Genomic DNA, 27,660 nt, shown 5'->3' with positions numbered 1-27,660 from the left:
TTAATAGTTGATTTCTCTCTGGGAGCCAATAGAGTGATGGGACAGCAGCATCCTCACATAGCCATGCCAATGCACACCCATACATTCATTATCATCTCCCAGTTACAGTCAGTCACAGGAGGAAAAACTGTTCCCATCACACACATGCATTCAGACTGGGCTCCATGGCACTTTATGGAAATATAATGTAAACAATATATCTGATTGATGCATACTCCAAATCCTCTCACTTGAATTTGAAGACTGAAGTAGCAAAGCGGCGTGCTTTCTATTAAGAAATGTCGGGGAAAAAAAATCAGTTGAAAATTCTTGTCAGCCGTGTCAAGTGGGATTATGCCTGTCACCACAGCACCACCCAAACAGTATAGTCCTTTTTTTGGGGGACGGGGGGGCTCTTTAGTGGGGAACTTTCTTTTGAATGGAAGTGATGTTGAATGGCAGCGCTGGAATGAAAGGCCTTTGTTGGACAAAGGATCATTTTATAGGTGCTGATGGAGCAGGTTTCTGTGTGCTGTGTGGAGTTGACTTGACTTGGAAACTCAACATGCTGCTGGGACCTTGCTGGGGGGGCGGGGAGGGCTGGTGGGTCCAAACCCTGTACACATTCCGGCATTTTCTCTCTGTTTCTAGAGGGAACACCAATTCATTTGGCATGCCTCTGTGTGTGTGTGTGTGTGTGTGTGTGTGCGTGTGTGTGCAGTAACAGGGATAAATTGCGCGGTAACACGGTGAAGAGATATGTGGTGGATGCTGAGGTACAGAGCGTTTAAGAGGCTGTGTAAGACGAGGACACGGCACGCCGCGCGGCTCTAAAAACAGAGCCCTCAGCTGTGCCGTCTACCCCAACACACTCCACATGCATCACTGGACACCTCCCAAAATACCCCCAACAAGAGGAAGAGTTAACTCCACCTGTGGAAACCGGAGCAGAGGAAGTCCCAGTAAACAGGACACCCCCCCCAACAACCACCACCACCACCCTCCTCTGCCCGTTCCAAAGGTGTTGGCCTCTCCTGTGCTAACATGCTAACTAGGATGCATAGTTACAGCATCCTGTACTTGACTGTGGATGCGCAGTGTTGAAACACTATTGATGTGTCTGTGGCCAAAGGATTTAGTGCAGTACGAAAAGGGGATCTGGGCACTTACCAAGCACCTATGGAGGTGCAGATGCTGTGTTTGAATAAAATTGAATTGATGTGAACGAGATATTGGAACATTAAAGTTTGGGTGGGAAGCAGAATTAATGACCATTTAACTTGGCACATCTGAGATATACTGCAAATGTAAGTGTGGACCCCTCTATGTAAGTGAAACCAGAGGTGGTCAAAAACACTGGCTAAACCAACAACTTTAGAATCTGGACCAACCCACAGCTTGAACAAAGTTCAGCCTTTTGGTCGGTCCAGTTTCTAAATTTATTGGCAATATATTTCAGATCTACCAAGTTTAAAGATTGTAAACTATGTATTCCATCCCAAATTTAACGTCCAAATCCAGACTGGTTGGAGTGGCCAGTGGATTCATGTGGATATCACACATTGCATTTTACTTTATTCAGACATTCAGGTTGTAATTGGTTTGAGTGGAGATAATTGTGTGTTTTATAATTAGATCACCGAGTGTGCATAAAGGCTGTGTGTATTGGTCAGTATCTCAGAGTTGAGGGTAATTGCACCAAAATTTCAGGCCAACATCAACAACCCCAACCTTAACTCCCTTGAGGGCAAATTCAGCCTCTGTGTTTCCCTCTAACAAACAACCACTCTATTCCCTCTCTCTCTCTCTCTCTCTCTCTCTCTCTCTCTCTCTGCTTCAGCTAGGGTAAGGAATACAAACCCTCTCTCCAAGCATGATTGGTCAGCCCCCCCCACCCCAGTGCCCTCCTCTCATTCTCTCTCTCTCCCTGCTTAAATAGTTTTTAAAAAAAGAGAGAGAGAGAGAGAGAGAGAGAGAGAGAGAGAGGGAGGGAGGGAGGGAGGGAGGGAGGGAGGTGAGAGAGGGGGATGGGAATTGTGGGGGAGGGGAATTGTGTGTGTGTGTCTGTGTGTGTGTGTGTGCGCTCTGTTGTCACTGGGAGGGAGAGAGAGAGAGAGAGAGAGAGAGAGAGAGAGAGGGAGGGAGAGAGAAGGAGAGAGAGTTGAACCGTGTCCCATATGTGGAAAAAAAGGCATAGAGCTACACACATGAGCCTGTCTGCTCCCGGGATTATCTAACCACTTCTGAATCTGATGAAGAAATGCAGGCATGAGCAGGTAAACTATCTCTCTCTCTTTCTCTCTCTCTCTGTTTTCTTTTTTCTTTTTTTTTCTCTGTCTGTGTCTCAGTTAAAAGAGGTACTGCTGCTAGCACCGGTGTTTATGTTGCTCTCTTTTGAAGTTGTAAATGATCGAGAATCTCTTTCTGCATGTTTAATTTTGCACTTCTACACCTCCTCTTTGGCCAGTGTTACTCCTCTACTCTTTCTCTGCTCGCCTTCTTTCCCTCCTCACTCACTCTCTCTCCTTTAATGAGGAACAGTCCTCATTCTGCATTCCCCTCGCTGCATGCAGGTGTCTCTTTTCAAAGTGTTTCTCTGAGAATGTGTGTGTGTGTGTGTGTGTGTGTGTGTGTCTGTATGAATGTGTTTGTGCATGCACTTGGATAAACAGAAAATGTCAGCCCACATCCTGAGCTCTAAAGTATGTTGGTTTTGAATGATAGCCGTGTGGTCGGTGGTCAGCTGTAACATTCCTCATACAGAGAGAAAAAGACTGACTCGCATTGCCCTGCTTTAGTTATTTCATTTTTTTTATGTTCTTTCTTTCTCTCCTGGCCACAAGCATGTATGTAAGCAGCTGGACAGAGTTTTGTACAGGTTGTTTTTTTTTTTGTTTTTGTTTTTTAAGTGATCATACACATTTTGAATCTTTATTTTGTCTGCACTTGTCCAATATTTCATGTGGTCTTTCCATTAGAACCCTACTAATTAAGTTAAACAGAGCAGTTGTGTGTGTTGCTGTTTTTTAGTCTGTTGTGGTGATAGTTGCATTGACATTTTATTGTTTCTACATCTGTAACCTTTTTATCTTTATATGTGGATTGTTGATTTACTTTGTTACAGTTCCCTCAGTTTCACTTGATAAATGAGAAGTTTATTGACAATCCAGATAACCGTTAATGGTGTTTACAAGTTGCACAAAAAAACGTTGTACTTGTCAGTCTGCACATTTATCTACCACAGTATTTATATTCAGCAGCTGCTTTAACTTTGGCAATAGTGAATGTGTCAGCATGCAGTGTGTTTGATTCTGCAATAGTGGTGTTGGAGAGCATATTGTTTGAGTAACGTGATTATGTAATATTTTTCAGTCATGTGTGAGCTCTCTCTCTCTCTCTCCCTCTCTCTCTACCTCTCTTTCTCATAAAAGTGAAAGGCATTCTCCAACTGTCTTACAAAATAGGTCACCCATGTTAAACACTGATTTAAAATTACTCATTGATCACCATCCTTAGAAACCAATTATTGAATTGATTATTGATTATTGAACGGGTTTTGTGAGCCTTTTTGTGTGTGTGTGTGTGTGTGTGTTGTAATATAAAAAAGGGAATTGCTTTATTTTCTAAAATTACCTCTAGCCTTGCTTATCTGTTAAAAGCATATCTATTAAAGTATACCTTGTTTTGGTTCTAGGCCACTGCCTTTGTTACCAACCCCAAAAAAACAAAACAAAAGCAAACAAACAAACAAAGAAAAAAACAGTAATCTAGTTAAGATGTTGGCTGTATGCAATGTGTGGTGAACTGGGCACAGCCTTGTGAAAGTCCACTCTTTATTGCCCTGACAGGCTGCACACTGGTATGCATGAGCCTTTTTTGTCAGGCAGATTTAGAAAGCTCTTTTTAGAGCCTGGCCACAACCTCACAATCAGCTTAATGTTTGTGTGTGTGTGTGTGTGTGTGTGCAGGGCCTTAATGAATACCCCTGTGTGCTGCTAGTGCTCCACAGAATGTCCATTTATGTTTAACATTCAGTGTTTGAAAAAAAGTGAAAAAAGACATTTAAAAAAAAAAAAAAAAAACAGAAGACTTTGTAAGGGTCAATTACAAGTGTTTTGTCTATAAGTCGATGTGATCATTTTTTAAGAGCATTTGTTTGTTCATATGTTTGAGTGTTTGAGTACTGGGTCATTGTCTCTTTGTGGGTGTGTATATGAGTATGTGTAGCCTCTATGTGATTGTGTTTGTATGTGTTGGTGTGAATGCATGTATGTATGTGTGTTAGGATATCAGTCATTCTTTGGACGTCTAAATGGATCTGTTTTGTGCTTTCAGGGTTAGTGGCTGTAGAATCCCAGTGCAAGAAGAGACCAGCAATGGACTATAGCCGGACAGACGCTAACCTGGCTTTCTCTGCAAAACTGTCATCCTAAACAAGACCAGGTTCACAGAATGCTGAGTCCCATTGTCTCCTATAGTAAGTACAGCTCTCCTCTCTGCTGCAGGCTTTTTTATGGTCTTGTGTTGAAAAATCTCACTCTGGAGAGCTGGGATTTGAATTCCAGGTGGAAAAAAAAGTCAATAGTTTCCACAGACCTTGATGTTTTCTGCTCACTGTGTTAAATTACTTGCTAAGAAAAAGAATCTTTAGTATGAATTATTTAAGACTGTTTCAGTCCAAGAGAACAGCCTGAGCAGTGTCCCTAGCTTTAGCTCTCTTTCTTCACTCCCTATTTCAAAATCTCTTAATTGCACATAGACAAGGCACAAAGCATGTATGTTTTATGGAGGGAAAAAATGGAAGGAATTGGAGGAGGCGGTTTGGGGTGTGGGGAGGTGGAGGACTGTGTGCGTGTGTGTGTGTGTGTGTGTGTGTATGGGGGGGGGGGTAGTTGATAGCTTTAGCAGCAGAAACCCCGTGGTCCTGACAGTGTCATCTCACAAACCTTTCTTGGTCTGACCAACAGTGCTCAGTTTACCATCTCTCTCACTTGCTCTCTCTCTCTCTCTCTCTCCCTCCCTCCCTCCCTCCTTCTCTTCCCCTCCTCCTGCTCTCCCTCAGTCCTCTGGGCTGACCTAATAACTAACGTGTCCAGTTTTAGCCCCCCCCCCCCTTCCTTCATTCCAAACCCCCCTGCCAGGTTTCATTTGAGCTCAGCGCTCTGCCTCTCCAAAACAGCATTGTTAACTGGCCAGCATGAGGTTTCTTCTCTCCACACTATCTGAAGAGCTCCTTTTTGGTGGCCTCTATAGCTCTTTTCCACACTGCAACAGTTACATGAAAGGAGGGGGACTGTAAAGGGGGGTGGGGGGGTGGGTGGGGGTCAAAAACCCCAACACAAAATCAGATCAATTTAAAAAGTAATTATATAATAATGAATGGAGCAAATCCTTGTTCTTGAAATATTATCTCAGCAGCTGCGTTTAATGGAGAGATTTATAATCCTCAAAATAATATTTTTAATGATTTGTTGACGTTTGGATTGCAACAGAGGGACTGGATCAAATTTTTTTTCCCTCATAGCTTGAAAGCGTTACAGCTGGAGCTGGCATTTTAATACTCAGAGAGGAATTTGCTGAGAAAAGTGAGTGTGTCTTTTCAAAAGGCCTTCTCTCCTCAGAGAAGAAGTGTCTGTTCAGTTTCAGTGCGCAGTGTCTTTGTGAAGAAGAATGGAAAGTAGCACAGCATGTCAGCTTGAGGTGAAAATGTCCGCTGTGTAAGACTGATAATCAGCACAGGTCATCTTTAGTCAGTCCTCCAGTGTAGAGTAATGCTTGGTCATTCACTGCGGAACTCAAAAGGAAATTCACACGATGGCGTTTACGTTTTGATATAGTTTTTATTACTGCCGAATACAACATCAAACAGCACTCAACATCAACTGTTTACTCAACTAGTTAGCTGCCACATTCTTGTAGGCAACTGTGTCTTCTTTTCCCTCTTCTGGAGTTGATTGACATCAACCAGGTATCATGTTTAGTTTCTTTAAAGGGCATGTTGTGGATTTTGACATGAGATGAGATCTGCTGAGATGAGTAGTAACTGTGTGTGTGTGTGTGTGTGTGTGTGTGTGTTCAGTTGAAACAGTTTCTGTGCTCTGGCTGGGATCCATCTGCTCTGTGTATCCTCAGAGTCCCAGGCAACTCATTTTCATTTCAAGAATGTCACGAAAACCTGCCAGAATATTCTGAATTCCTTTACCGTCTTGTTGCTGATCGTTTGTTGTCAGTCTTCTTTCGGCTGTGACATTATAGTCATCATGCCTATTTGTTTAGCATGCTTTATTTGCTTACAGAAGCTTGATTTTCCAGTACTGCAGAATGTGGTGAGTTTTAGGAACTGGTCTTGTCTTTCTTAGTGGACGCTGGTCTGGTCTGATGAAAACAGGCCACTAGTTTGTGTATGCGGGTGTGTGTGTGTGTGTGTGTGTGTGTGTGTGTGTGTGTGTATGTGTGTTGTGTGTGTGTTGTGTGTGATGTTGGCACTGCACATGGTGGTGTTAGATATCCCCCATGTTTACTCTCTGACAACTCCAGCATAGGCAAACTCCACCCATTCCCTTTGACCAATCCAATCTCAATGTTTTCTGCTTGCATTCCCCACCCCCATATTTCCTGCCATCCACAAATCAGATGAATTTGTGACCGTTTATGTGGGATACATGTGAATAGTGCCACATCCATGCTGAAATTTTCTTTGTTGGAGAGAGCAAGCATTCCCAGCCTCAGGAACAAGTCTTTACTCTTTAGTGCATGGAGTGCTTTATACACCCACTTACTCTCTTCTGCATGCATACACACACACACACACACATACATACATACATACATGCACACACAGACACGAACACACACACACAGACACACACACACACATTTGTGCACACTGCTCTCCCACACACACACACATGTATGTGCACATTGTTTTTTCACAGTGTGGAAATGGATACTGCACGCATTTCCACAGGTTATCTCGCTGCGTTGTCCTCCCCAACTCTGACGTCCAGGGAAGGACCACAAGCTGAGGAACAGTCAGAGTCGGACCTGAAGGAAATCTGAGAGAGATTCCTGGGGCCATGGATACTCCTGAAGGGATTTGGTGCAAAGAATCTGTAATCTGCACTTCAAACACACTCCTAAATCAGGCCCAGGCCAATAGCTCAGGAGTGTTCTAACTCTTGTTGCTCGGGGGGCCCCCAATTGGACATATTCCCCCTCTTTAAAAAAAAAAGAAAAGAAAGGAAAGGAAAAAAATGAAGAAAATACACCCAAAACCCCTAATCCAGACAAGGCCAAGCTGAAACCAGCTTGTTCTGCCTTTGCGTCGTTCCTCGTTCTCCCCTTCCCAAAACACTTTGTGTTGCTGTGGACCCCTGATTGCATCTGTTAAGTCATTAAGGCTTTGACTAGAAGCTGAGGATGGGGCACGCTGAGCGCCTCTGAGGGAGCGAGTGTAACCACACATCCCTCCGACACATCCATTCTAATGAGCGGGGGGGGCAGCTGAATGTACTCTGGAGGGGCAGTGAGGCCCTTGAGTAAACAGGCAGCATGCTGAAGTGTCTGTGTGAATGAGCAGGGGGGGTCATTAGCGGCTGGTGTGAATGGGGTTTAATTAGCCCGGCGCGTTGTTTGGTGCGTAGGATGGAGAGGAGAGAGGTGCAGTGTCAGAGGAAGGAATGAAGAGGTTAGGGACGCATGCTCCTGTTCGGTCTGCTCCCCTGGCTCTCCTCTCACTCCTCTCATCAGCTCACTGTCATGAAGGACAGCTCATTAGACCAGCCACGGCCACAATTACGCTCCCAATTAAGGCCGCTGACTGCCCGGGGGGTTGGGGGGGGTACCTCATTTGGGTGGCAAGCCTTCTCCTGACTCCTGTGGGCAGCTGACTTGCTAAAAGTGAACAGAAAGCTGAAAAAGCTCTGGTCTCCACTGGTCTCCTCAGGTCTCTGTGGGTGTCTTAATTAGGAATGTACGTCAGTGAACTACAAAAATAGGGAAATGTAACAGCAGAATATCATTGGGCGAGGTCAAGCAGTTTCTCAGCTCTTAAAAAAACCCAAAAAGGATCTGAAGACGTGAGACGATTTGAGTGCAATAGATCTGCGTTATGAGGTCTGTCTGTTTTTGTGAGAAAATCCCAACACAGCTGTAGAATCAATAAATAAACCAGAGAGAGAGAGAGAGAGAGAGAGAGGCCAAGGGATTCTGGAGAGGGGAATGCAACGCACACTCTGAGGGACTCAGAGAAGGGGGGCAGGGAGAAAAGGAGGAAAGGAGGAAGGGAAAGAGCGAGGGATTGGTAGAAGGAGATGGTGGAGAGATTGGGCCGAAGAGACAGATGGAGGGGGGTGAGTGGTCATCTCAGGGCTTTAGGACAGCTGTTCTTTGATATATTAGTGGACACAATGACCTAAACCCAGCCTGCAGCCACAGAAAATAGGGTCCCTGTTTTTCTTAAAGGGAGGGCTACTGGGCTTTTGGCCATTTGTGGACATGAATTAGCAGGACAAGGGGGATGGGGGGGAAGTTGTTTCTAAAATTATGTGCATCCAGCCACACATTCAGGCATTGCATGCAGCTGACCACCCCAGTTTGGGAGACTGGAGAATGAGGTGCATTGCACATGGACCAGTGTTTTTACCAAAACTGAGATACAATGCTGACCAAATAATAAAAAAAAACATTCCCTTTTTGATTGTTCAGTCGAAAATCTAAATCAAACCAGTTAAATAAAACCAGTTAAATGAAATGAAGTTTAGTTACTGATGCAGTGAAAGACTTTGCTTGCCAAATATGCAACTTGGTTTTAAAGAGGTGCATGTTCAGCACACAGATGCATGAAATTTCATAATATGCTTTCATTTTAATAGATTGATATGTACCCCTCAGGGCAGACTAAATTCAATTGCTCTTACATAACACGTACGACATTAGCACAATTTGATTTCTCCCTTAATAGCGCTCGGTCTCATTTTTACGATCTCCTCTTAAATCAGTATTACGTTTATACTGATATTTGGCACTGAGCCTCCAGTGGAGGTGCAGGTCGGTAGAACCACTGTCTGTAGTGTTTACAGTGTGCCTCACACAGAGGGCTGATGATGTTCTCTAGGCTGCGTGATTACGGAGAACAGCACGCTCCATGGGAGATGCCCGGCGCAGGGAACAGAGAACAGAGAACAGAGAGACAGAGCAGCTCTTTCACTGTCGCTCCAGGAGTTGTTCACCTTGCTCTGGGGAGCCCGTGGACCACGGTGCCTGGAAAGGACCCACAGCATCTAGGAGTACGCTGGGAGTGTAGTTGGAGTATACTGGGAGTATAGTTGGAGTACGCTGGGCAGTACACCGGACAGCAGGTGTGAAAACTCATAAGAGTCCCCTGTTCATCTTTTTTAGGGCCACGGAAGACAGAGCAGATGAGTGTGTGCGTGCGTGTGTGTGGGGGTGAGAGAGAGAGAGAGCGAGAGAGAGAGAGAGAGAGACAGAGAGAGAGAGAGAGAGAGAGAGCAAGGGAGAGAGAGAGAAATGGGACGCAGATTGAGTTTCATTTGATTGATCACATCTCTGTGACTAATGCATAGATTTATAATAATTTTCTCAGTGATGCCCAATTATGTACGGCTTATAAATTATGGTGTCCAGCCATGGTCCGGCGTAGGCCATTATCTGGATCTAATGGCTGTTTGGAGTGGCGCCCACACTGGGACCTCACACTTGCCTGGGGATTTTTCCCACTAACTTGCATACTGCTCATTACTCTGCCATAACAGAGACTTTATTCCATCAGGGGGTGCAGTGTGTGAGCATATGGGAATGCCCCTACTGTGCTCTTATTGAGCATACTGATACCGCTAGAGACCAACTGGAAATTTCTTTCCATACACGCATACAGGAGACTGTCACGCCTAATGTTACTTTTATTTGAGTAGAGATATTAATTGGTATGTTTTTTGTTGTTGTTGTTTTTGTTGTTTTTGTTTTAGAACTCTCTGTTGTGAAGCAAACAATAATAAACCCATGTTTCAGAGACTTGAAGTTTGGGATGTGAGCCAGCGGGCAGTGGGCTGGTACTGATGTTTTTATAACTGTTGTTGTGAATGAAAAGGTAGAACAGCTGAGATGTGACAGTTCAGGTTTCAGGGTTAGGGTAATGAATCATATACACTATGGCGTTTGGGAGATGCACGGCATGGTACAGCTTACAATTCTGATACTTTATATCACTGTCAGACACTAGAGTGTCGCTGTCAGGTACTCAGATTTAACTGTTAGTTGCACACAGTAATCAAAAGACACGTGGAAGTGAAAGAAAACCATACATGTACTCAGTTTCAGTTCCTTTGTGTCAAAGGACAGAATGTTCTTGGGTTAGAATTTGCGATACGTGTGGACAGCACTGTATCTGGTGATAAAGTAAAGTGATAAATCCAGCTGGATGGAGTCTTGCATACGTTAAGCCCCCCCCCCCCTCCCTTTTTCCTTAAAACATTGATTCCCTCTCGTTTGAATGGAATACAAATCAGCTGATGATTTGGACGTGCTGTGCCTCATCTAGCGCACAAGGATCTCTCCCTCTCTCTCTCTCTTTCTTTCTCTGGTGAGTTTGCTTTTTTCAGACTTCTTTCTATAGTACCATATTTCCCTTGCCTAAATTCCTCAAACTGAGTTCCGCACATAGCACTTCTGTGAGTCTCGTATTCTTAATTGATTGAATCCTTCTTGTTCTGTCTTGAAATCAAAAATTCCATGGCAGCAACACAGAAGCATGACTTGACTCATATTGTGGGTAGGCAATGGCGCAAGACAAATATTCACTGTTGTTCACAGCAATAAGTCTATGTTTAAAGGTACACATATACCACTCTGAACTAAGAAATCCTTTAACACACTGAAGCTCTCCCTGTAGCACATGACCAACACAAACACTCCCTCAGGCATCCCAGTTTGCGGCCGTTCTCCTTGTGATTGGAATCCTCCCAGACAACGGCCGATTCTGAAGAGTTGAGGTCTGACTGAACGTTGTGGAATCCCTCTCTAGTTTGATTTGGTTTACTAGAGTTTGGGGGTGGGAGTCCCTGGTATAGAGCCTGATTAGATTGATTTGGTTGTCTCTTGTTTACAAGGAGAAAACCTTTTGGCAATCTGCCTGCTTTAATGGCAAAACGTCCCAGAAGGCTTGTTGTATCCATGTAGGTTTTGTTCCTCGGGGCAGAAAAACAAAAGTGGAAGGAGAGGGAGAGAAAACCGAGAGAGGGGGGGACAGAGTGAGAGAGAGAAAGAGGGAGAGACAAAGCAGGGAGAGAGAGAGAGAAATAGAGAGAGAAATAGAGAGAGGAATGGAGGGAGAGAAACAGAGAGAGAGAGGTACCTCAGGGGAGCTGTGAACCAGTGCAGGGCCCTCCAGCGGCTCTTCCTGTACATCTCACATTACAGGGGAATCTGTTCTCTCCATCCAGCCTGGCAAACAGCCTTCCCTGGGCTCTCCATCATCAGACCTGGTACTGCCACGAGACTGTGTCTCACACACAGAAAAAAGAAACCAACAACAGGATACAGGGGCCTAGCATGACTGAGAAAAGTTGGTCTACACTGCTCCACTTGATTGGTTATGGACTACTTGATCAAAATGTCATTTGAACTGTCAATACATGGTGTAAAACCTTCACCTAAAGAGGACTCCACAGTTGAAGCTCACTGCATCTCTGTGTTGTGACCTATGCATTATCACTTTGTGGGTGAACTTATTTTAGTTACCATGTTAAAAAAAAAAAGGAAAATGTGAATTTGATTTTTTTCAGTCACATCCATCCCTTATTTAGTACCTCATATTGAGTCAAAGAGTTTTTATTTGTTGCTTGACAAGGAGTCATTTCCTTGCATATATGCAACACTGCAGTGCATTTGACTGAATAGGAAGTTCAATGACAGGTGGTCTGAGTCTGGACTCATTGGATCTTTCCAATCCCCATTTGCCAGATGAAGGCCATCTCTGTCAAAGGGGACAGGCGTGCTAACAAACTGTCTTCATCATGCACACTGACTGAGAGAAATGAAGATACAACACACACACACACACACACACACACACACACTGCTAAGGTCCCTCAATAAATCCCAAAGCAGCACAAAAGCTGTCAGTGGACCGCCGCTGAATAGATTAATAAGATTTCCATAATTAGGCAGTCTTGTGACAATAGGATCCCTCAGCCTTTGTCTCAGAGCCAACAGGACTGTCAGGCCAGGACGACGTCTGCTGGACGTACAGCCCAACAATAGCCACAGAGACAGTAGGGCGCTCAGTGGGAAACATCTGTCTCCCTGCCAGCAGCTCCGCACCCTCACACAGAGACCACCGCAAGCTCACTAGACTCTCACCCATTCAAAGCAATTGCCAAGAGTCACCATGTGTACAATGGAGCGAGCAGAGGAACCCCCCCCCCCCCCCCCCCCCCCCCCCCCCAGACCCACCCCAACACCCACTTTTTTTTTTCTAATCCAAAACTATGCCTCTATTTACTTAACAAGCATGGGCTGATTATATTGCATAAATCACATGATCAGAATTGATCATACGGCAATCGTGCCATAGTATTCAGGCAAACATATGATGAGCAAAGCCTTGGAGAGAGAGAGAGAGAGAGAGAGAGAGAGAGAGAGAGGGAGAGATGGTCTTTGAAAGATCTTAATCAACACAGTGCTTTGGTCTATTTCTACTCATTACTTAAAGAGGATGTGACTCTCCTCCATATGCTCCTGTGTAACAGTCTCATCTCAATAAAATCAAACACAAATGTCATATCTGTTTATGCTCCAACTCTCACGAGATCATTTTATCCTCTTAATACATATCCGTAATCTGCATATGCCATTGTTTAAGATTATCACCGTTTCTGGGGAGATGGGCTTTCGAATGAATTCTACTGGTTTTCTCCTGATTTTCTCATTTTAATCTATCTTTTCTCCAGCATCTAGAGTGAATTAATCTTCGAAGCAGCCATGGTTAAAGCCAAACCATAGATTAAAGCTTTCCTAGATTACCACAGAGTCACTGCTGGTCTCAGCCCCAGTATCCAAGGGCAAACTCTAATTGTAAGAATCAGATCATTTACAGTCGCTTCTGTAATCTGTGAGATTAAGCAGTGGGGCTCCCGCTGAGGCATTGTGGTTGAGATCTGCTCTTGGATTATTTTGTGAAAAAATTAGCAGTTCATTTAGTTGGGCTTAAGTATAACAGAAAACATTTACGAAAGGTCATTTTCTTTTTGAATAAGGTTTTTCATATATATATATATATATATATATAAGGATATTTCCAGATGGCCCCTGCATGATTTGCAGTTAGAAGGAACCCCTTTATGGTGTGTGTATGTGTATGTGTATGTGTACGTGTATGTGTATGTCTGTGTTTGTGTGTGTGTTTATTTTGATGGAGTGGACAGCAGTTTGCCTGCCTGACTGAGTCCCTTAATATCAATCCTGATCTACACACAGACACACACACACGCACACGTACACGCACGCACACACACACGCGCGCGCGCGCACACACACACACACACAGAGCGGCCGGAGTGCCTGCTGTCCACTCCCTCTCCACCCCTCCCCATTGCAGGTTTTATGAGCTCCCCTGGGCTGCCATCCATCTCTGTCACACACTGGCCCCATTATTGGGCTGTACACAGCCCCTCACAAACCAGCTCCGCAGATGGGAATGTCCTGCAGGACATATACTGTTTCTGCAGCTTGGACAACGACCTCCAAGTCAAACCTCCAAATCTGGCCCAAATAGAAAAAAAAAAAAAGCCCAGCAAGCATTCACTTACTAGTGTTAGGCCATTAGTGGCAATGCTTCAGAACTTGGTGTTTTTAGGAGTGCTGCACAGGCAGATAAGATGCGGGGGACTGGGTAGCTGTGGATTTGAATATGAAGGACATGGTAATCCAATGGCCATCTGGTCTCTTGGTCTGATCTTATTGAATAAATAGCAGGCGTAATCTGAAGACACACATGGGAAGGTCCGACCAAGAGGGAAAGAGAGGGAGAGAAAGAGAGAGACAGAGAGAGAGAGAGAGAGAGAGAGAGAGAGAGAGAGAGAGAGAAGAAGGGGGTGGGGTAAAGTTTAGGAAGAGAAGATTGAAGGGGAAGGCTGCATATGAGATGGAGGTTTGATTTAAATGGTAATAAAGCACAGGCTCCACACACACATGCTGACAAAAGTATGAATAATGAATCATCACTTTCTCTACTGAGAGGGAGAAAAAACCCTGAGAGAGCAGCCAGTAATGACGACTGGCGGTTTATTCTTTTTTACCTCTCCATTTTCCTGCTGTAGCTCTCACCCTAGGCCAAATCATGACAGTTCAATAATACCAAGCTATGTTAGGAATGTCAAGCTAATACCTCAGCAAGAAGTAGTCACAGAGTCCTTGTGAAATGACTGATTCCAAAGCCATTCTCAGTACATAGAAACCTAAAAGCTGCTGTGCAAGATGAACTAATTAGCTATTGACAAAGTAATTGCAAGAAGATGTGTCTTAATGTCAGTTTGTCATTCAATAGAGAGGTGCACTGATTTAAGGAACTCAAAAAGAACTGTTTAGAATTGTTTGGTTTCAAAACCTCATATCTTAATGTTCCGTGATAAAGAAAAATAATGAATAAATTACTCTCATATATCTGATTCATTTGCAGACTCTTAGAGAAGAAAATTAAGGATTTGAGGAAGAGAGGCAGGAGAGTACAGAGACAGAGACAGAGAAAGAGAGAAAAAGAGAGAAGAGAGAGAGAGAAAGAGAGAGAGAGAGAGAGAGAAAGAGAGGTTTTTGGTTTTGTTTTTAGCCTCTGTGTTTTTCTTCCCTTTATTCATCTACTAGTCCCTCTTTCATCTCTTCGGCATGAGGAGAGCATAATGAATCACAGGGTGACTCTCTCTTGGTTGTTGTCGGTGCCGTCGCAGATAGCCAGAGGAAATGGCATTCCACTCTCTCAGTGTTCCATGGGAAGCAAAACGATGAATAGCACAACTATTCTGCTCTTCCAGACCCAACCCCCCCTTCCCTCTGCAGACCACTGTCCTCTCCCCACCTCTCTTTCTCTCCCTCCTTCCCTCCCCTTTCTTCCCTCTGTCCAGCCGGCCACTGAGGGGCTTTAGGAGAATTGCTTTGCGGACGGTGGTTGTATATGTGTGTGTGTGTGTGTGTGTGTGTGTGTGTGTGTGTGTGAGGCGGGGGGTTGTGCTGTATGGAGAGGCATTGAGTGAAACATGCGCAGAGTGATAACAATAGTTCCTCTGGGAGGATTGCAGATGCCAGTGGAGAGCAGCTATATGGTCTTATCACTTACATAGGCCAAGGGCTAGGAAAGAACAGATCAACAGCTTTCCCCTTTTTCATGTCCCATGGGTAATAGAAAGCCACCCTGCCTCTGCGCCTGACTGCAATAGTAAAACAGAGACCACTCAACCAACACATATTCACACCCAGGGTACACAGCTACGCTCAAAACGATGTTTATCGTCCTTTCTTTTCAAGCAGAGTAAAATAATAAAATAAAGCATTTTGAACTGGTTTGTATTATGTTGTGGAAATGTGTTGATGCTAAGACAACACAAACACACAATTAGCTGAGCCCAAGATAAACACTGAATGTTACAAAACCATAGTCCTCCAGCTTTGTTCACTTAAACATTTTAGAGAATGCTGCTGCTGATGATGATGATGATGATGATGAGTGTGTGTGTGTGTGTGTGTGTGTGTAGCTTTAGATTGATGCTTTGTGTTTCTGTTCTGCCTCCAGGCCTGTTAAAGATGCACTGGAACCCAGAGCATGCCCAGCCCCTGAGCCAGTGGCCTGAGCAACATTTGGATGTGTCCTCCACCACCTCTTCCCCCGCCCACAAGTCAGAGCTTTACCCCAGCCGCAACCGTGGCTCTTACAGCTACGCATGGGCAAACGATGACATCTCGGCCCTCACTGCCTCCAACCTTCTGAAGCGCTATGCCGAGAAGTACTCGGGCGTGCTGGATTCGCCCTACGATCGCCCCACAGTGAGCACCTACCCAGAACCAGGGGCCTTTGGAGCCCTCAACGGAAGCCAGAAGAGCGAATTGGAGCCCTGGCCGCTGACGCACAGCACTGAAGGAACGTACCCGCTGGTGCCCCCTTCCGCACACGATGCCCTTACTGGGCCCAAGGTGGTTCCGACGTCGGCAGGCCCACCTGGCTCGGGCAGCGTGTCGGCAGCAGTCAACAGCAACCTGTCAGACTCTGGATACAGCGGGAGCAGCTCCTGTAGCGGCCCCCACTCTAGCGAATACCCCCCTAGCTACAATGGCACCTACCTCTCGTCAGGGTACTGTCCCCAACCAAGCTCAGCACTTCCTCCAGCCTCCCTACATGCTTTGCAGCCCACTCCAACCCTCGTACCCAGTTATGCACCCTCTGCCCCTGTCTACAACTACCCACCCAGCAGCTACCCTCATCAGACCAGCTTAGTTCCCAGCTACAGCCACCCCCCAACTCCCTACCTACCCTCTGGGCTGGCTGCACCCACTCCTCTAACCTCACGGCCCACCGTGGTAGGAGGCAGCTACGGCTACCAGAACACCAGTCTGGGCAGCTCGGAGCCCGTGGGATCGTTAAAGAGAAAGGCATTTGAGATGACCCTGGAGGAGGACGACGGGGATAGCTCGCGCTACAGGAAGTACGGGTACGATCCCATGAAGCCAGGTGGCGACTCGCCCTACAGCGTCGGCGACAAAGGGGAGTGTCGCGGGAACGGCTTCAGTGCAACCAGCACGGAGGCACAGGCTTTCAAGCCCAACAAGCCCTCATCCCAGCCTGCCATTGGGGGAGAGGAGGTGGGAAAATACAGTGGGATGAAGCCCCTGGTCTCACCTCCCTATGCAGCAGCAGGGGACTACAGCCCCCCGGCTGCAATTACGGGGGAGAACGGAGGAGCAGAACAGAGTTTCTCCCAGCACCGCTCACACAAGCGCTCAGCCCCCTGTTCACAGCCTAACGACCCTTTAAAGAATGCAGAGCCTCGTCTGCTGGACCTGGTGAGCAGCGAGTTGCAGGACTGCAGTCCAGCGTTGCTGTGGGGTGAGCTGGCCGGACACACTCACATCAAAGCTGCACTGGAGGAGGACCTGCTGTGGCCTGTGCTGAGGCCCAACCCTGCCGTCCACCCGCCTAGAACCGTCCTCATGTTTGGCCCGCAGGGAGGGGGTAAAACCACGCTGGTGCGTTCCATGGCTTCTCAGCTTGGCGCTACTTTCTACCGGCTGAGCGGCTCCACGCTGGCCTCCAAATGGAAGGGTGAGGCAGAGCAGCTTCTGGCCACGTTGTTCTCGGTGGCAGCTGCTAGGCAACCAGCCGTGGTGATGCTCAGCGAGGTGGAGGCTCTGAAGGAGGAGGGTCTCCGACAGCAGTTGCAGGCCCAACTGGAGAAAGCACAGCACGGGCAGACGGGTGGCCCGGCCTTGGTTGTGTGCACCACGCGCCGGCCTGACCTGCTGAAAGAGCCCCTGCTGCGCTGCTTCTCCAAGCGCTACCACGTAGCCTTGCCCGACGGGAGCGTGCGCAGGCAAGTGCTGCTTCAGGCCCTGGCACCTCAAGGCTGCAGCCTGAGCGAGCGGGAGTTGGCCGCCGTGCTGCAGCGCTCAGAGGGATTCTCCATCTGGGAGCTCCTGCAGCTCTGCCAGCAAGCCCTGGCTTCTGCCTCTGCCTCCACCCCTGGTTCTCTGCACGGCCTCCCCGCTCCTCTCACCGCTCCCGCCTTCAAAGACTTCGAGAATGCCTTCTGCAAGGTACGCCCCCACAGCACCCCTAAAGAACTGGACACTTGTATGGAGTGGAGCAAGGTGTACAGCCACTGATGTACCAGTTTTGTAGCTGGAAGGGGACTGCTAATCTGTATTTTCTCTTTGCGTTGATGCGCAAAGCCTTGTGGATGTTCTGTTTATTTTTTTTTTTTAACTTCTTACTTGCAGCCAAAAGATGGGGTTTAGGTTGGGAAATCTCAACTTTGGGTGTGGTGACATTTCCAATTGAATGCAATTTAACTGGGAAGCCATGGTGTGTTGTGTTTTTTTTTTCTATAAATATACATATACTTTATATTTCCCCAAAGAAATGAAATATTAAGCCTTTTTTTGTTTTTGAAGGGGACAATTTATAAGTTTCTTGGCTTATAGGGTAGGAAGTCTGAATTATCTTTAGGGTTTTCACAGATTCTGATTAGCCTTGATCCTGGTCTAAACCTGGAGATTTAGCCCTAGGTCACTGATAATCACGTTTTCATGAGGTATCCCAATTTATTGCTATAACTCTCAGGATCCTATTTATTGCCAGTCCTCTCCAGTGGCATTGTGTTTGTTTGTAGTGTTGATTTATTTTAAAGTGATCATTTGGTAACAAAGGGCTTCGGCTATATCAGAGTAAGTATATTGTATCTGACCAAAAATGATCAACAGAACCATATCACTCGCTGTCTGCCCTAGTTGTGACATTTCACCAAACGGTTACTACCGTTTCACCGCCATTTCAGAGAAAACAGCAGTAATTTACAGAGATCTTATCATTAGCCCATAGTCCCATGGTCACAGCATGGCTCTTAAAAAAATGCTGTTCTTTATAGAACTGAACTTATGAGACAAAATCATAGAAAAAAAGGCCTGAAAGAGAATGGCATGGACCATAGGCAGAAGTCCATTTTGAACACTGCACACACCATAGTGTATTAAGGCTGCTGATTGTGAAGAAGAACTATGGTCCAAGATGACAAACACAGGTCACTGCAGCACCTGTACCCCTACACTCACATTCCTCCCCCCTTTTTTTTCTCTCCGTTCCCCTCAGACCGTTGATTAGGGCCCTGAGAAAAACACATGCTTGTTGGAGTCCACAGATATCTGTATTTCTCTTCTGCTTACTTCAGCTTACTCTTTTTTTTTCTTAGTATATGTAGACTTGTTTGAAATACTCAGGAAGAATTTCTTTACCTCAGAAATAAATAATAAAGAATGTATGTAACATTAGGGTCTTAGTAGAAAGTATTGTGGAGGTTGGAAGCGGAAAGCAGACCTGACACAGACCTGTATACACACTGCGGCTGTGGTATTACCTTGTAAGGAGAAACTTGAAAATGCTACAAAGACTAACGTTGAATGTAATTTCAGGTATTTCAGAGAATATCTGATGCCATAAATCCATGTTTTTAATTCTATACAAATACATTTTCCCCCCTTCTCCTTTACCCCTTTATTTCTGATGTAGATTTTAATGGAGTGATGATTGTCTTCATGAAGTGTTATGTAGATGGCGAATGCCATTATTTTGTTGGACAAACGGTTTTCACAAAAACACAGTGTTTACAACCTCATTTTCCTTGGAATGTTACACTATAATGTATGGAAACATTTAATTTAACATACATATATATGCACAATCATTTTTATGTGCATTTACAGAATTGGAACTTCATTACAGTGATCTTCATAAAATCACCCATATTAGTGTTCTGACTAAGGAAGCAAAGGGAGAAAGACCCAAAGATTAATCAGAATTTGTTTGTATGCAATTGGCAGCTAATCATGTCTAATCTTCTATTGTAAATATGTTACACTCTAATGGATTATACATACTTATTGTAGATACATTCAACATGTAGACAATCCAAAAGTTACAGCATGTACCAATGTTAAAAGCAAAATTACTTCTTTACCCCTTTTGTGTTAACAAATAATGGGGCTTCAGTGACATTTCAAATATTCTACAGTGACATCTCAGTATTAAATCTCTAAAATATCAGTATTTTGCCATATATTGATCAACAATCACTGTGTATTGTGTTTAAGCAAAGCATATTTTTTTGGCTAAACATCAAACGACTGAGAAAACAGCCCAGCACAAATGAGAACTGAGGTCTCAGCGGTGACACATGGTGTTCTGTTTTTTTTGTTTGTTTGTTTTGTTTTGGTTTTTTTTTAAACATGAATTACCCTGTAACAGTCCCAGTGATGTAACAGTGTTTATGCCCCCCAACCTCCCCCCTGCCATGCTGAGACCTTACAGCCCTCTGGTTGGCTGTGTTACCCCCCTCCCCCCGTACTTCTCTAACCCCTGAGTCTCCAGGAAGTAGCCATATTTTCATTGATGTCCAGTAACCCTATATCACCATTCGGCCCTCCAAGTACAGCTGGTGGCTTCAGTCATGCCACACAAACAGGTCAATCTGAATGACCCTTAGAGCACATATTGATCTGTGTGAAAGAAACTAAGGAAGAGCGAAGGAACCCTTTCCAAACCAAGGGACCCATTTGACCACTTACAAAATAACCACACCGAACTGAGAATGTACAGCAACAGATTTATCATTAAGATGTAAGAAGAAATCCAAATAGTCAAACCAGTTAAAAGATTTTTGTACCATTATTCCCTTAATAATTTTAAGATTTTCTTTTTTTTGTCTCAGCACAGTTTAAAATCCATTTTTATTAAATCAGTATCCATACCTACTAAATATGGGAAAAGGCATACTATGTCTGCTTTGGTACAAACACAAAGACGGTGTACTTGAAGCTCAGTTAAATGCGGATCTCTATGAGACTGTGAGAAAGAAAGCCTCTCAAGACTACAGCTTAGTTTATCACAGAAAAAAAAGAGTTTGCTAATATCTAAGATTCACACCAGTAGCACTGCACAACCGTTGCCTATTTGAACATCAGTTTCACACACCAAAACTGAGCCAGGCCTGTACAAGACACATCAAGGACTCTTTTCCCCTGAAATCAAATGGCTGCAAAAGAAAAATGAATGTTTCTAATTTTAAAGATAATTAAAATAAATGCTAAATATTAAAACCGTTTGTCCAACAAAATCGGCATCATTAGCTGTTTTGATCTATTAGTACAGTAACTTTGTTCTCGGTTCTTGTTCTTGTACATTTTCTGTAACCATTTCTACCTCATTTTTTGCGACATATTGTACATGAAAGTATTTATTTCATGTCTTTTTTGATGTCTGTTTTAAAAATGATAATGTTCTTGAACTGTAATGGTCTACCTCAGAAAAGACTGTATTTTAAGAGAAAAGTATCACACAATATTGAAGAGAATATGTCAACGCTGTACTGGTTTTCTTGCTCATAGCCTGGTCTCTTCTTCTTCTTTTTTTTTTTTTTTGCTGTTGACGTGTTGATGTTACACACATTGGCAGACTGCCAAGGTGAATGGCCTTGTTTCATTCAACATCCATATTCCCTCTTGACCCCATTGCTGAGGTCAGCTAAGTCACTTAGACTAATTAACAAATGATTGAATTAAACATAACAAAACAAAACAAAACAAATGAACAAACAAACAAAGCCACTAATGAGATTTAAGATCTAGAACCCTATGGATTAGTAGATGTTGCCATATATGATATCCAGTGGCTTTATAGTGGTGGCTTTTCTCCTCACTCAAATTCCCTAAAGCCCATACATCTGCTGGTTTTTGTCAGCCTCAGTTACTCTACAAGATGAGCAGTCAGTCATCATTGCCCATGGCTATAAAGTGGACCTTGTCACTCTGCTGGGTGAGCTTCACCGTTCTCTGTTCTCTCTGGACTTCACCCCAAAAAAGGATTGGCCAACACTCCTCCCAACAACAATACCAGCCAACCAGTTTACTAGATCTATTACAGCAAAAGTTCTGAAAAACTGTTTGAGTCCTGATCCGACACCAAAAAAAAAAAAAAAAAAACCCAGAAAAACTCGTTAGAACCAGTATATCTTAAATTAATCTTTCACTTAAATTAATCTTTCACTTAGCGCAGAGTGCTGCTGTTTGCCAGATGATCAGTTCTCTAATAAAGAGAAATAATAATGGCATTGGGAGCACTAGTTGTCCTCCAGTGTTAGCTGAAGGGTAATTGTTCTGCGCAGCTGTCAGAACTTTTAAATAATCTCCGGTGTCCTAAATGCACTAATTCAATAAGAAGAGGTTCACCTTGGAAAGGCAATGAGGGCTAAGGGTGAGCAGGAGAAAAGTGAAAGTCAATATGAAACAACACTCTAAGGCTGTGTTTAAAGAAGCAGACTCTTGGTCTAATTATATTTGTTAAGGAAAGGAAGTGTTACTTTGCTGTTTTTTTTTTTGTTTCTTTGTTTGTTTTTAGTTAGTTAGTTTGTTTGTTTGCAGCAATATCAGCTAAAGCTTCTACCAGACCAAAGCTTCTACGAGACCATACAACACAGTCTTGGTTAAAAACAGAGACAGGCCACATATTTACTGTCATTTTCACTACTGTATCATGTCTTTGGTTTACACAAGTCTTTTACTGGGTTTTGATTGGTCGGGTAGTTATGTAATAATAAAAGACAATTATAGTCTTTAAAAAATTTTAATGCACTAAGGAGCGAGCATTTACAGGAGGCTGATCACACTGTTACCTTTTACTCAAGTGTAGCTGTGTTATTCCTAAGCCCCCCTCCCCCAAAAAAAAGCAAAGAGAGAGGAAAAAGAGCAAATCTATTTGATTTTCTGCTCAGTCAATCGGTTCATTTTGTCTGAGTAAGCAAAACACACCAACTATTCCCCTGTCTCCTCCAGCACTACCCCTAACCATGGTTACCAACTGAGCAGAACCACTGCTGAGGGGTAAGGCCTGGTCACTGTAAACCTGACCTCTTGGACCTTAGGATTCGACACTAGGTACCACTGGGAGTTCACAGTCAGCATTTTCTCTCTCAAATCAGAGATGTAGCAACTGCTTATAATAGTATTCTAAAAAAAAAAACCCCGAGAGACAAATGCATTTACAAAGACAAAACAAGCTGTTTTCCAGTGTGAAGGAGAAGAGTACACTACCTATGTCAAGATGAAGGGCCATGAGGGTGGAATTGGATTTTAGGTAACAGTATCAACAAATGAACGCACAATAAAAAAACTCAAAAACCCTGCAGAGTCAAAACAGTCCCACATAAGCACAAACATTCTCTCAAATGACAAAACTGTCCAGACATCTGAGGTCTGAGGTCATCTAGGCTTTCTCAACAACGCGAATAACCAGAAATACTGAAAAAAAAAAAATATAATTATATACCAAAAATGCCTCAACACACTTAAATTGCAACAAAGCTCCCAAAAAAGAAAGAAAAACACCACATAAGGTTATGGACAAGGAATATAATGGCACTGAAATACAATCCTTTTTTCAATCAAACCAACTATGTTATCCAAATAAGCATGTCTTCCGCAGAATACAAAGGAATGCTGTGTTCTGTTTCAGTACTGTTTCTGCCTTTGTGGAGCTTTCATCAGTCACTAAGTTAATAGATGCAACCATTCATTGGATTTGACTGAGGTGAAATATAAACAATTTTATCTAAAAGTTCAAATGAATTTTTATGAAAGAATAGCAATGTTTGTAATGACATTGCATATAAATATGCTTTCATCTCATTCTGATTTGGGGAAAAGGTCTTTAACAGTAAAGTATTACCTTCAAACAGCATAGTCCCAACAACTTAACAGTGAGAATAAACTGAGGTAAACAGACAACAACTGAAAAGTTTCTCCTCTTTGTTGAATTCATACCATTTCACGGGCAAATACAAAACTGAGTGAAAAAGTGCACCAGAAGGCAAAGGGTTTCCACAATGACCCACTGTTACCTATTAAAAAGCTATATACCTTCAAACAACCACAAAAGGAATTAAAACTACAATACATCATAGAGCACAAACTTTGAAATTATTAACTCTCTCTTCTCTCTCTCTTTCTCTCTGTCTCTGTACTCTACTGCCTCTCTTCCTCAAATCCTTAATTTTCTTCTCTAAGAGTCTACAAATGAATCAGATATATGAGAGCAATTTATTCATTATTTTTCTTTTTCTCTCTCACTGTCTTTCTTTCTCTCTTCCTTCATCCATATCTCTACTATCACAATTTTCAATATCTGCCTAAACACACCACCTAAGACCTAGGTCTAAACCTGATGCAATCGTTGCCAATGCATTCAGAAAGCATAAACAATGCTTTTATGAAATGTGAACTGCTTGCTTGAGTGAGCTCTTTATTTAGACTGTAGAATATCATAATGGTGGATATGAAGCTTAAGGAAGGCTAAAAGCTCTGTGAATGGATTCACCATCAAAAAATTCTACCTTCATTTCTAACACAGTGTAAGACATTGGTCAATAAAACGCACAGAATTCAAAGTCCCATTACCAACAATACACAACCCCCTGGGAATTCGATCTTCAGTGTAGGGCACGATGCAAACATCATCAGATCCACATCTTTCAGATATGCCCTCAACAAATAAACATTTTTCCAACACAGTCATACACCAGATTGCTCTTTCTCTCTCTCTCTCTCTCTCTCTCTCTCCTTTTCATTCCCAGAATCAAGTACTGAAGACTGGCCTTTGAGACCAAATGATACTTTGAGTAACCTATTCCTGTGGACACTCATCAATGGACAAGCCACAAGCAAGCTAAATCCTTTACAAACATCAACAGAGACAGGGCTTGCCTGACGAAAATAACATGGAAAACATAATATAATGACTGGAACTGAAAATGGAAGGCTCACAACTCATGTTCCAGGTGTGGCCAAGACCCTATCTCTCTAAACACCTCTCCATAAAAAAATCTCCCTGGTCTCCCTCTGCGTTATCCTGTCTAGCCTTGATAGTGACAAGGTTGACATCAGAGGAGAGTCCTGACACAGGGTGAGTTAGGGCTGCCAGCTGGTAGCAATCAAGTCTATTTTGAAGTCAGGGACACATGGACCCCCAGGGCCAAAGCTGTAACTAGCCCAACCCTTAGGACCCCCCCACCCCACCTTTGAGTTACCCAGCATAGTAGTATTGATTCCAGATGTGTTGCCCCCTCAGTTAAGGATCTTTACCTAACAGGACCCCAAAATAATTACAACCTCACAAGCTGTGATGAAGAGAAGACAGAATGTGTAAGCAGAACACGCGTCAACACGTATATCTGTCATACTGCTACTGAGTTTAAAATGCTATATCGAGTCAATTACAACATGAGATGTAAGTACACTAACATTAGCATTCTGCAAAAGTTGTACGAAGAGAAATAACAACAACATAAGAGCACTGGAAGAGTCCCTTTAACGGGACGTATAAATATCGAGATATCACGCACACTAAGCCGAGCAGTTGCTTCCCCCAGCGTATTTACAGTCTTACATATTAGGCTAACACGAAGTGTCCACCATGGCGTATGAAAACAGAGTTAGTCATTTAAGACAGCTATGGAGTCAGTCTCATTAAAAAGATGTTATTGACCGCAGAGACGGATTTGTCCCCAAAAATAGAGGGAGGCATATACAATATACTTTGCCTACCACGAAAGGCTCAACCTTAACTTGACATGCTTAGTGAGATATGACATGATTGCAGCGTTGCTGAAAAGCTGCGAAACCTTAGATGCATACATAGGCGTAATATATGAGAGGAGCCACTGTTCAATAGTCTAGCCCCGTAGCCTAATATAGATCCGTTAATTCTTGAAAAGGGTTATTTGTGTTGTTTATGCTTGGTTTAAACTGAAGTTCCACAATACCATCTTCAAACTATGACTGAAACTATTAGGTTAATTGGGTAACGAACAATCAGGCCATCACTCTATTCCCTCAAGTCGACTTGACTGCGGACTCCTATATTAAATTTGTTGAATATCCTAAATGATCAACCAAATAAACTCTTCACGCTACCTCCGTCATTGTTTTTCCCTTTCCCAGTAACATGACCCACAAAATAAAATCAGTTTTGATCGTGTTCATTAATTCTTCATCGTAGTTTACTAGTATTATATCCTACCATCAGCCCTGTTCTAAATTTCGTGCCTCTTTAAACAGCGAAATGCAAGCCTCAACGCGTTATCTCCGCAATAGGGGCGTCTACGAATTAGTAAAACGGTAAACGAACGTTTATGGTTATGTTGTACAAAACAATCATCTAAGTGGATTAATAAATTAATATATTATTCTACTTAAGCATGTATCTTATCAGCTGAGTCAATCCCGTCAGCATTTCACATGAAATACGTTGTGATGTAAAGAATACCTTCAGCTGACAGAGAACTCCTGAGATACTCTGTAGGCAACAAGCTATTCTCATCATTTGACTTTGTGAGGAGAAAACTAGATCTTTAAACTGGCTGTTGTGAACAGTTGTAGACACTGATATGAAAAGGCCTCATCTTTAAAATAGCCTAATTATATGGGAAATTAATTAACCATGTCCGTATTTTAATCTATATTTGTCTTCTCTGATGCTTCCGTTATATTGAATTGTATTATCTTCCTTTATTGTTTTGTTTGTTTGCTCAATTTATGTGTTGTCCAATAATCATTAGTTTGCAACCATGGTCTGCTGTCTCCCCCTTGTGTTTAGCTTCTGACGACAAGCACAGAATATTTTGAGATACCCGTTATGACGAAAGTCGATTTCAAGGGTTTGACTACAGGAGATTACCTCATCTGATCGATTTACCTTCTCGCATTTTGAGTAAATTTGATTGCGTTGACTATGGCAGTTGACTCATGTTGACTGGCACGGCATGCCTTCTCACAAAGTTATTCATCTGAACTGTTCACAAAATCTCCCATTGCACAAAATCATTCCGCGTCAGAAAACGCCGACTCAAATGAGACATCAGGCGTTAGAGTGAGTACCAGCTCATATTCAACCAGTCTGTAGCTTTCTTTTTGATCTGAGCATAATTAGGCAAAAAAGCATATCATTCCTATCATTAGAAGTAGATGGGATCGTGCGAACTATTAAACTAAACAAAATACAAACAAAAAACTAACTGTTGTATCATGATGTCTGAGTGGATGTGGCTCTCCAGGAAGTTAAACATGACTCTAAATTTTACTACTGTGCGAAGAATATTATTTTAATTCAAAGGATTCGTACAATTGTCCTTGCAGGGGAACTAACCGCTAGCCTGCTTCAGCATTATCATGTCCCTTAAATTTACATCAGTGAAAATGTGTCGTAAAATTAGCTACAATATATTACCCCTTCACGTCGCTGTGAACCACTTTTCTAATAAAAGTCACAATGATCTTGAAAAGAGAAAAGAGTGGAATAACCAGAGGGTTGGCGCTAGCAACCCCCCGGGAGCAATCATTTCGAAACGCCTAACTGGAAATTGCAACATCTATCTGAAATGACGTCCCTATCCCGCCTACAAACACTCAGATCAACCATTCAGCAATTGTCAACGGTTTTTTTTTTACCCAGAGTTAGTGGACCATTGGATATAAGTTTGTCAGTTAAACCTTACTCGGTCTCTGGTTGGATCCTCTCGACGTTTATTATGCTCTTATAGTCGTCTTGTGGTAGTACAACAATTAAAATTGTAAGACGAAGTATTTGCTGTTAGTTTAATTATGATCATACAAGACCTGATGCATCGTGAATACATATGCCGTTTGAGTAGAGAACCAACACATATGGGACATTACAATTTCAATGATCCAGGACTTCTGTAACATTAATTTTACGTGTTAAGCCAACAGGGTAAAATTTCAAACAAGTATTAAAAATGTATTAATAATATTAGAATTGACCATATGCTACTTCGGAATTCCGAAGCAAATCCAATTTAAGTTTTGTCCAAACTGCCATTCATCAAACAATTCAAGCATGTA

The 27,660-nt window shown here is 43.2% G+C and overlaps 1 protein-coding gene across 1 annotated transcript; it reads left to right on the top strand.

Annotated features, from left to right (window-relative positions):
• Positions 1 to 2,177: 2,177 nt before the first annotated feature.
• fignl2 (fidgetin like 2) lies at positions 2,178 to 18,068 on the top strand. Its single transcript, XM_030769443.1, has 3 exons — positions 2,178 to 2,255; positions 4,315 to 4,456; positions 15,779 to 18,068. Exons 2-3 carry the CDS (start codon positions 4,432 to 4,434, stop codon positions 17,860 to 17,862), a joined length of 2,109 nt encoding a protein of 702 aa, XP_030625303.1. The 5' UTR covers positions 2,178 to 2,255; positions 4,315 to 4,431; the 3' UTR covers positions 17,863 to 18,068.
• Positions 18,069 to 27,660: the final 9,592 nt, after the last annotated feature.

Source organism: Chanos chanos, chromosome 3 (genome assembly GCF_902362185.1).
Source record: "Chanos chanos chromosome 3, fChaCha1.1, whole genome shotgun sequence".
Lineage (NCBI taxonomy): Eukaryota > Metazoa > Chordata > Actinopteri > Gonorynchiformes > Chanidae > Chanos > Chanos chanos.
This window is presented reverse-complemented; position numbering and strand designations above follow the sequence as displayed.